The 11110-nt window shown below is 48.3% G+C and overlaps 1 protein-coding gene across 1 annotated transcript; it reads right to left on the bottom strand.

Annotated features, from left to right (window-relative positions):
* Window positions 1-286: 286 nt before the first annotated feature.
* On the bottom strand, window positions 287-8999 carry FOXG1 (forkhead box G1). Its single transcript, XM_039705468.1, has 2 exons — window positions 6406-8999; window positions 287-2819 (listed from the first exon to the last, which is right to left on the bottom strand). The coding sequence occupies exon 2, from the start codon at window positions 2648-2650 to the stop codon at window positions 1271-1273; it is 1380 nt and encodes a 459-aa protein (XP_039561402.1). The 5' UTR covers window positions 2651-2819; window positions 6406-8999; the 3' UTR covers window positions 287-1270.
* Window positions 9000-11110: the final 2111 nt, after the last annotated feature.

Below are 11110 nucleotides of genomic sequence, written 5' to 3' on the forward strand. Positions count from 1 at the left end.
GTAAAACACCCTACCTTCTACTAACAATTTTTAAGCAGATATTATAAGAGTCCTGCCCCAAAATGGACATCAAAATAGTGGCCATGGTGATTGATTCAATACCCTGATCCTTTACATTTGAAAATACTGCAGTTAAAGACAGCATGGGAGGGGGCGGGGGGAGAAAGAAAGGAGCATGTGAAAAATGGTGGACCGTGCAAAAAGCAGCGCTCTGATCTCACTGTAACTTTAAAGCCTCTGCCACATTAGGGTTAATAAAAGAGACAAAAAAACTATCAAGTATATATGAATTTAGCCTATTTTTTTATTTCTGTGTGTTCATAGTAAACACTTTTGTAAGTGACAAACACGGGCATATGACCACAGTATCACAATCAAGAAATTTTAAGACGACATTAACAATCACTCAAATTTATGCGGCTTTTGCGCAACACAGGTTACATATTTGCAAGGTTTACCTATAAGTACAATAGGTATTAACATTTCACTACATTTAGAAAAAAAATAAAGGTGACCTGTTAGTGACCACATACATCAAAATATACACAACACAAACTGAAGGCAATCATTAATTTTGTCCCCTTCTGATTAATTTGAACGGGCAGTGCTGAAAACTGAAATAATCTTGCTGTGTTTTTTAAATTACTTCGTACACTGAGTGCATTTTCTAAAACCCAATCTTTGGTCTAAAAGTAAACAAACAAACAAATGAACAAAAAAAAAAAAAAAAAAGCAATTCGGTAAAGAAAATAATAAAATAATAAATGGCCAAAAGTAGATCTTGGGCATTTTTCATTATTAATTCTGCTTAAATACAAATTATGTTTTAAGGTTTTTTATAGTTTTCACAAATTTAGTGGTTTGGTTTGGTTTTCTTTTTTTTTTTTTTCTTTCAAGGTCTGCACCCACCGACATGTCCATGATAACTTATAATACTGCAAACATGGAGAATCGGGCGGCTTTTAGTGATAGACTCATCATATTTGAGTAAAAAATTGCAAAAGCAGTCACTATTTAGATACACATTCTACTATAATTTTGTCTTCCAAACTTCATAGTCTACAATGCAATCTCCCCACATTGCACCTTGCTGACACTCCTCACCTTGGTGGAATAATAAACAACCCTAAAGACTGAACAAACGTACAGAAAATGGGGGACTTAATAAAAAATACCTGGACTTTTTTGTTTTGCTTTTTTTTTCCTTTTAATTATCATTTACAATGCAAATGTGTGTAAAATGTTCACTTACAGTCTGATCCCATGGATGTTAATGTATTAAAGGGTTTGAAGAAGACCCCTGATTTTGATGTGTGAAATAATCAGAAAGTCCTCCGGAAAGTCCCGTTGTAAAACTTGGCAAAGAAGGTCTTAAGGACTCACAGGGGAGAGTGGAGGGCGCCTGTGGCGACGTGGAGGAGGAGGCTGCCCTGGCCGTCATTGAAGTGCTGCTTTGAGAAGTCATTGAAGGGTGAGGAACATGGGGGAAAAAGTAACTCGTCTGTCCTGCTAGGAGATTTACAGAGCAGGGATTTAGGGAATAGGTGCCGGAGCAGGGAACTGACAAGCCACACGGCACTGAGGCTGCCAGAGCTGCTGCTGTGAGGTGATGAGTGGCATAAGGTATCTCTCCATTGACTAGTCTATCAACACTTAACCCATTAGACGTGGAAAAGGAGTGGTTGTTTCCCAAGGAGTTTTGAGTCAACACTGAGCTGTAGGGCATGGGGTGGCTGGGGTAGGCGGACGTGGTCCCATTGTAACTCAAAGTGCTGCTGGCCCGGGGGTGGTGCAGGGAGAGGAAGGGGGACATAGGCCAGTACAAGGATCCTGCCCTATCCATGAATGTCAGTCCGGTAGAGGTGAGCCGGGCGCCCCGCTTGAAGGCCAGCTTGGCCCGAGAGGTGGTGGAGCGCCGGCGGAGCTTGCCGGTGGTGCCCCCGATGAAGACGTCGTCGCTGGAGGGGTCCAGCATCCAGTAGTTCCCTTTGCCCGGGTCGTCGTAGTGGCGGGGCACCTTGACGAAACACTTATTGAGCGAGAGGTTGTGCCGAATGGAGTTCTGCCAGCCCTGCTTGTTCTCCCGGTAGTAGGGGAAGTTCTTCATGATGAACTCGTAGATGCCATTGAGCGTGAGGCGCTTCTCGGGGCTCTGCCGGATGGCCATCATGATGAGCGCGTTGTAGCTGAACGGCGGCTTCTCGTACTTGCCGTTCTTCTTCTCCCCCTCCTTCCCGCTCTCCCCGTCCTTGGCCCCCTCCGCCGCCCCCTTCTTCTCCTCGGCCGCTTTCTCCTTCTCCTCCAGCTCCGCCGCCGCCGCCGCCGCCGCGCCCGCTTCGCCTTTGCCCGCCAGCATGTCCGCCTTGGCCACCTCCAGGGCGCCGGAGGCGGCGGCGGTGGGGGGCGGCAGGAGGTGCTGCCCCTTCTCCTCGTCCTCCTCCTCGGCTGCGGCCGCTCGCTGGGGCTGCTGCGGCGGCGGGTGGTGGTGGTGGTGGTGGTGATGGTGGTGGTGATGGGGGTGGTGGCTGTTGTGGTGGCTGTGGCTGCTGTGGTTGTTGTCGCTCTGGACGGCTTCGGGCACCAGGCTGTTTATGCTAAAGGAGGATTTCGGCAGCATTTTCACTTCCTTCCTATCTCCCATGTCCAACATCACACACTAGTCTGAGGGGGAAAGTTGCGGCGGCTGAGGGAGCTGCGCGCGGGGCGGCGGCGGAGGCGGCGGCCGAAGCGGTGGCGGTGGCCGAGGCAGCGGCGGCACCACCGGCAGCGGCGGCGGCGGCGGCGGCGGCGGCAGCGCAGTTGGACCGCAGTCTCAAGCGCTGGCAAGTCATGTAGCACGGACAGGAACCGCCGGGGAGGGAAAAAATAACAGTAATAATAATCACCGATCAGAGAAAAATCAAACCGAGTCGGAGCTGTTTCACACAGACACACCAAAAAAAAAAAAAAAAAGCTACTTCATGGTGCCCGGTTCCCCCGGCACGGCAGCGCAGGGGGAGGCAGGAGGGAGCAGCAGCCGCCGCGGGCCGGCGCGGAGCGAGGCAGACGGGCGATACAGCCCGCCCCGGCCGCAATTAATTTCAGAGCTGCCGGCACGCACCGGGGCTGTAAAACATTTTTTGGTTTAACCTTTCCCACCGGCCGCCCAATCAGGGCCGGCGGCGTGCCCGCGCGTCTGCCCGCCGCCCCCCGCCCCGTGCCCCCCCGGCCGCCGCCGCGAGCACAAATCCCCCCGCGCCGAACAACCCGCGCCCGTGGGCCCGGCCCGGCCGCCCGCTCGCTCCCCTAGTGCCTCCGGGGCACTCAAGTTGCCACGAGCCGCTTTGCCCCTTCCTCTGGCGACGAAGGAGGCGGGGTGGGAGGCCGGGTGGGTGAAGCGGCGGCGGCACACCGGTAGCGGCGGAGGTACTACTTTGCGGATCCCGCCGAAGTCGCTCGGCGAGTTTATTTTCCCAGGCCCGGTTATTTCTGTTTGTTATTTTGCCGAGGCAGAAAACAAAACAATCGTCCGGAGGGGACGCAGGCGGCGGGATGGGCCCGGCTTGCGGCGGCGGCCGGGGCCGGACGCCGCTGCCCGCGGCCTGCCGGGGGAAGACGGGGTCTGCTCCGGCCCGCCCGGGCCGTGCCCGCCGCTCTCCGGACTGTGAGTTGGGAGGCTCGGGAGCGAGCGGCCCATCTCCTCCCCTGCGCTCGCCCCGTGTCACCGGCGGCCGGAGCCGGGCTTCGCGCTTCCCTGCCCGCCGCCGCCCCCTCCGCCCCGCGCCGCTGCCGCTCGGACGCCGCTTCCCTTGCGCGGCCGCCAGAGCCACGCGGGAGGCGTCGGGCTCCGTCCGCCTCCTCCGCCGCGCCGCCGGCCTGACGGAGCCAGCCGAGCGCAGGCCGCGCGCCAGGCGTGCCAAATAAATGTTGGTATTGGTAGCCCATGAAATCGACCCTGCGGTTTCCTGCCGGCCCGGCCCGTGGGCCCGGCCACGGGGTCTGAGTTCCGCGGGGTTTCGTTTTGCTGGGAGGAAGGATAAGGCGGGCGGCAGCGGGCCGGGCTCTCCCGGGGCAGGGAAAGGGTCTGGCACCGCCGCTTCCCACTAGGCTCGGGCTTACGGCTGCGCTTTGCCGGGACCAAAGGGCTGGGTATTAATGGTCCACAGCATATCGCTTTTTACTGTCAGCACAGGAACGAACAAACAAACAAACAAACAAAAAAACTCCACAAAACAAACAAAAAAAACACCCAACCGGAAAACAAAGTGAAATATATCGCGCAGCCTTCTTACTCGGAAAGGAGAAGGGGAAATGTAATGGACAGAGCGTGCTGATCGCATCAGACCAAAGCTGTGGTAAACCTCTAGCAGCGCGTTAAGCTGCTTCACGTTTGTGCTGGAGGAAAAGATGCTCCGTAGAAACAATACGTGCAGCTCAACCCCAGCTAAAACAACTTATCCTAAGGAAATTCAGGTTAGAGCGCAATGCAATGAATGTAGTTCTGTGCAGACGTGCGTTTTATATGTGTTTGTGTATGTCTGTGTACGAGGGAGGGAGGAAAACCGAGTGTGGGAAAGAGAGAGTAAATAACGAGGACAAGTAAAATGGACCAGTAATAAACAATTGCAATTGGGGATGGCATGAACTCTGGGCATTGGATTAACCTCGAATGACCTTACCACAATTGTATTTATTTAACCAATTTCATAACAGGTTGCTACTGACACACACAGACAAGTTAATGATCAGCAACCACTCTTTTTTCCTTTGTTTGTTGTTTAGTTTTAGATTTTTTAGGCATTTTTTAGAAATGCAGGTTGTTTGGGGTTTTTTTTGTTTTTTTTTTAATCATGACAATTCATAATTATTTCGTTTCTCAACGCTGAAGTCAATGTATGGGATTTCTTGACGAAGAGTGCAGTGTGGACGATATTATATGACTCTACCATGGCAAGGGTAAGAGGAAAGGTAAGCTTCCTGCATATTATTATGATTATGATGATCATTAACTAATATGTGTCATTATGGTGCACTAGGATCCCATTAGGGTGGCTGGGCCCAGTGCGTTTTCCTACTCGGTCTAGCATGTAATGATTCGGTGTAACCAGATTCTTGAGAAAGGACAGGTTACGTAAACATTTACTGATGTGGAGTAACTATACTATTTGTACTCTGATATGCAGGAAGGAAAGTGTTGATTAACACAGAAGAAAAAAAAAGCGAAATTAGCTGATTGCATGCTCATAAGTGCAAGCTGTCATTGAACTGCTTTTAAAATAGACACAGCTGGGTGTTTGTGTTGAAAAATTTCTTGTGTTTTTGCTAATACTGAAATAAGCATGATTTTGTATACCAAACATTTTCAGATCATTAAAATTTGTAATCTGTGCTGGTTTTAAACACAAAGAAAAGAAACAGATTCATTTCGTTGTAAAATTTGCTGATATTATATTAACTCAATCAGGTCTGTACAAATGGTGTATTGTGCCTTATCAAATCTCTTTGATCCATTTAATACACAAAGTGCCAAACGTGTGTATTGTTTGTTAACATTGAACGTTTTATTCAAATCCCAGCTCTGTAGCGAACTGGAGGAGTTCTTGTTTAATGTAACACTGACATTGCCTGTTGAAATTTTAATGCCTTGAGGTGTTTCTTAGGTCAAAGCTGAGTTTACTTTGTGTTGTGATCAGGGATGAAAATGTAGCAGGGAAGAAAATAGAAGTTTTATCTTTTTTGCATTTCTGAGCAAAAGGCTAACACCGCCAGAAGCACACTTTAAAAACATTTAATGATCTAGATTTAACATTTGGTCATTTGTCACGGGTGCGGAATAAAACTCTGTGCACAAACTTAGGATTTATATATATATATATATATATATATTTAATGCTGTGCATATACAGTTCTACTAAAAAAGGAAATGTTTTGTCCAATATGTAGTACGTATCTTTCTACGTCCAGAAGATTAATTCATTGTTTACGGGAGAGCAAAAAGATATGTGAGAGAAGTCACGTCAATTATAATTTCTGTTGGACTTAAACTTTCGAGTCCATCTTTTTTTTTTTTTTTTCCTTCGGCAGAAAAGGCACCGTTTATAAAACTATTTACTTTGGAAATGCGGCGGTGTTACTCTAACGCCAGTTCCTTCCTGAGCTCTGCCCCGAGCACGACTCCACTTCAGTGGTACCTTTGTGCGTCGGGGCACTGCATGAGCGGCAGGTTTGACCGCTCAGCTTTGGCTAAACCCGAATTCTCTCTTAAGAAAGTCCCTCATGGCAGCATTTTCTAACAGGGAGGGTTTTGTGGAGTGTTTGGAATAGAAGCTTCTGCGTGGAAAGGAGGCGCACAGCCCCAGCCCTGTGAAATGCGGGTGGGTGTGCAGAGAGGAGCTGACTCTCTGCAGAGTGTGAATGATGCCTCACCTGCACGTTCGTCGGCGCTGCGGATCCACCGAACCCAGCGGCGGGGATGGACTCAGAGTATCCAGCTCCGGGGTCAGGATGGGGCTGAATAGCTGAGCTGAAACATCCTGGCTGAAGTGCCATTCAACAGCGATCTCCGTGCAGCTCTTGGGTATAACTCCTAGGGATAGTGTTTCAACCACATACTTTTCCGTCCCCGCCCTCCCCCCTACCTTTTTAAAAAAATTATTTTAATTTTTATTTCGTTTTTAAATTAAAGGCCAAAGGAAGAAAAGACACTTTCCAACGTACACTTAATGCATATAGCGTACTTCCCTTGCACCACCCCCCGCCCCAGCTTCAGCCTTCAATCCCCTTCACACGGGTATAGTGGCTCTGTACTCTCGGGCTCTTTCAAGGCGGTTAAGCTGCTAAAATGTACTGACAGCTTAAGAAATGAATGAGATTTTTTTCAGCCATGAAGAAAGGGTATTTAGTAACCACGCTTCGATGGCATCATGCTTCCATGAAACGAGTCCGGACACTTTGGTTTAACAATCAGTAATATCACATTCAGTACAGTAAATGCCTCCATGTACGCTTATATAATTCTATTCCCCCTTGGCTATAAGCTTGCCTTATTTATTCCAGGTTACCTGGGCAATTAAGGTAAGGACTGCTCAGCAGATACTGATACCCTGCTGCTAAGGCATGGCGAATGGGGACGGAGCAGTGCGCTAACAAAGAGAAAGAGGTAGTCAAACATTTTGAAGAGGGGTGAATGGGACTGAAGGTGGATGGATGAATGGAGGCAAACAGGGAGAGGAAGAAGCATTCAATGGTCCAGACTTCTCTCTGAATTTGTAGATTTAAGTTTAGGTGTCCGCCTCTAGCCAGTTTCCAGTTAATCCGCAACAGCTTCTAGTGATTAGAAGTTAGTCTATTTAGCATGCTATATCCTTCTTCCTTGGGTTTTAGTTACAAGTTATACGATTAGGATTGCGAGAACAGTAGTGAACTAAACTTCCCAGTAAGAGGTCTTCACACCAGGGAAGTGTTACTTTGCTGCAGCAGCCCTGCCTCGTCAGTCATTAGGAAGCTGCAGGTTGTCAGAGGCTTCTCTTGCGCGCACACAAGCGCAGGCACACACGCGCGCACACACAAAACCACAGCACTAAAACTAAATTAAGAAGCCGATGATTAAGACAAGCGTCTACGAGGCCTGTCATTTCAGCATCCTTCCATCATAACATTGTGGCACCGAGAAATTTGCTTGAAAACCCTGGAAAAAAAATGTCTATGGGAGAGCCTCGTATTTGAGGTTGTTAATATCAAATATAGACTGGGAACTGCCTCGGATGCAAGATAGTATTCCGCAGAGGAAAGGAGCACTGCAGAGACCTTGGTGCTATCCGCGCACTCCTGAAACTCTGGTAAGTATCTCTCCCTTCTATTGAAGCAGGTACGCACTGTGTAACTGGAACTGGACCGAGTTTGAAATCCGTAGCTGTATTCCCTTCGGGGAACTCCCCCTAAAGATAAATCTGTAATGAAAGGTCCCTACTGGATGACTAATGGTTATTGGCACTCGGTGCCCCTTTAAGGAGAGCAGCACATATTGTGCCGAAGACCTTGCAAGCACACTTTAAATACAAACCTTTTAAGTTTCCTTCCCATGCATACACATCCCTGTTGTTTTTGGGCTAGCTGTGTTGTGTCTCTCCCCCCTGCCCTCCTTATTTAAGCTCTCTAGTCTTCCCTCCCCCCATCCCATTCAGAACTAATTGCTCAGTTACTTAAATGTTTCAAAAAGAGCTAAATTTCTCCATCCGATGATCTTTTGAGAAGCTGCACTGTACCATAAGGAACCGCCAGCGGGGCACTGTATACCTTAGAGAAGCCTGAGCAACTAGGGGAGAGGTAGCGTTAAAACAATGACTTTAATAAACTAAGTGCACTGAGTTCCCCTCCTGTTGAACTTTAGGGAGTTTCTTGGGCGGGCAGAGGTTGAACGCAGAACGTCGAAGTGGGAAACAATGGCTGTAGGGGCCAGAAAGCTTTGCTGGTGTCGTAAGCGTAAAACAAGACAGAATAGTGACAGAAAGAGATCCGAGTAAACATTGGAGTATACATTTCCCATGGCGACTACGCCGAGTGGAGAGGTCTGAATTAAATCGCCTTAATTAAAAGCTGAAGATTTTATTTATTTATTCCTGTAGCTGTAGAATGTTATCCACAGAAAACCTATCTAGGGAGTGTAGAGAATCCACTGGATTTACTGTGTTCAGCTGCCACTGCCAGAATTTTTCAGAACAGAATATTTTTATACTCACTGCCAACTTGAAGATCTGCGGGTTTTTAGAACCTAAATATCGCTATTTTTTATATGCTAGTGTGCAGAAAAGAGCCGCTACACCTGCATAGGCAATGGGTCTATCTGTGTAATGAAAGCTCTCCTTAATTCAGAAACCAAACAAAAATATAAAATATCCTTTAGGAATTATCCACAGCGTTATGTAGACGACAGTAATAAAATGCAAGAGATAAATGAACAAGTGAAAAGCCTTGTTTTGTTCTCGAGGTTTAAATGCATAATTTAATATTCTGTTTGGTTTACTGTTAAAACGTTCTAGGCCGGTGTTGATGTCGGCGTTGTGATATTGAAGCAAAGAATGTGAAATAAAATATGGGGGACCTGGGGAGAAAAAAGAAAAACAGCAGAACAAACCCCAAGTAGTGCTTGAAGAAGACCTCTAGCTGCTCTTTCACTCCTAAGAAACTGTTGATGGAATATTTTCATGGTGTAGTTCTAAAGATCTTCAGCCGCCTATAAACGTAATCTTTGGCAAATGACACATGAATCTGGCTTTGCAGTTTTTCGGTGACTCGAGAGAAAAGACGCCCTTTTCCCCCCCTCCACCCGCCCCCCTTCCTCGGCTTCCACCCCTTCCTCAGCAGAAGGACAGATAGAGTCTCTCTCCCAGCGCTGTTCCCATTCCGTCGCTCCGCCAAAGGCATCCGGGCGCGGGGGGGCGCCGGTGCCCGGGGGTGCCCATCCGCCCGTCCTACCTGGCCGTGCCGCGCCCGCCGCTGCCCGCTCGCCGCTGCTCCGTGCGCCGCGGCCCGGTACCCGCACCGCGCCTCCGCCGCAGCCCTCGGCCGGGTCAGCTGCAGATCCATATTTTAGGGCCTACAAAAGCGCGTCATTCTCCCTTATCCTCCTATCTTCCCCCGCCCCGGGGTTCCCTTGTAACCACAGCAAAATGCCCGATGTAGAAAGAAAGCCACAATCGGCTGTACACCGCTCTAGGAGAAGGCGTTCGGCAGCCTCGGAGGAAGGATGCTGTTGACTTTCCCCGTGTCGGGGCTCAGGCGTGAGGAGGTGCCGGAGCGAGGTGCCGTTCTCGCTCTCGGCCGGACCCGCGCTTGGCGGGTGTCGGGATGATGGGGCTGGCGCTAGCGCCAATGAGGCTGCTCGGGAAGCGGACCCTGCTCGCTCCTTGGTGTCCTGGCACAAGCAGGGCTCGCAGGATCTACCTCTTTGTTTAGCTTGTTCTGAACACTTTTTATATCGGGCAGGGTGGTCTCCATGTTTTCTTTCATTCTTCCTTTCTTTAGCGGAGGGAGGGGGGAGTGATGGCAAGGGGCTTGTTGGATGATTATAACCGCTACCACTTAGAAATAAGTTTCTTGGGGAAGGGCTGATATCGTACCCTTGATATCAGTGGGTGTGTCCATGTATTATTTTAATATGATATGCCTTTTATATAGAGCTTGTTTTCCTCCTCCCTCTCTCCGCGGCCTCCCCCTCCCCCCCGCTTTGTTTCTGGAATTTGTTTCGCTTTTAAAGCACCAGCACAAACAAACAAACACACAAAAATGACTGGCAACAAGTTAAATCCCATTTGTGTCCCTCCCACCGAGCGCGGACCATGCCTCGCTAAAGCCTGGGGCTTGTAGTTTTGCCTCGATAATAATATGACCAAGAAAATGAAGTGGCTGCAGAAAGACTCTCCCGGCACTGACAATGCGGAGAGGAAAAACATAGAAAGATTTCTCCCGGAATGCATCCCCCTGGTGTGGTTTCTTCTCTCCATCTTTTAGATGAGGCACTCGCATAGACGCTCACACACACTGAGGTTATGTTTTCTAGGAGTTTTTAGAAAACAATGTTTATTATAATCGAGCTATACACACCACCAAGTAATGAAATCATGCCGTAGCTACGGAAACTCCAACAAATAAGTAATTTCCATTTGTCTTCTAGCAGAATATTGCAGAGGATGACATTACACTTTATTTTCACATTCGTTTCAAAACACCAATGAAAGGGCAAAGAAAAGTCTCTCGAGTCGTTGCACACTTTGGAATTAATTAAACGAAAAATAGTTCTTTTTTAGTATTTTTTCTGCCTTCCAAGGCGACTTCAAGCTAATTTCTGTGGCTATGCTAAAGAGAGAATCTGCAAAAGCAACAAGCATGGTTCTCACTGAAGGTCGGTATCGTGTCCCGCTAAAGCTTCACTGAAAGCATCTCACAGTGAGCCACCCGCTCATTCCTGCACCTTCCCTTAGTTTTAGCTTACACAATAATGGAGAAAACATTCATGTTTGATTGTACTTTAAAAAACCATCTTTTTACGCAATCGCACAGTTTGCAAACGATAGTTCAACTTTATCTGTTGTGGTGGGCACGTGTTTTGTCATATGAAATTAACTTGTGAAAG

The sequence above is a fragment of the Passer montanus genome, unplaced genomic scaffold (genome assembly GCF_014805655.1).
Source record: "Passer montanus isolate IOZ18808 unplaced genomic scaffold, ASM1480565v1 scaffold18, whole genome shotgun sequence".
Classification (NCBI taxonomy): Eukaryota; Metazoa; Chordata; class Aves; order Passeriformes; family Passeridae; genus Passer; species Passer montanus.

Bases quoted from the DNA above. Each gene is read 5' to 3' on its own strand.
- FOXG1 (XM_039705468.1), bottom strand. From the start codon at position 2,650: ATGTTGGACATGGGAGATAGGAAGGAAGTGAAAATGCTGCCGAAATCC.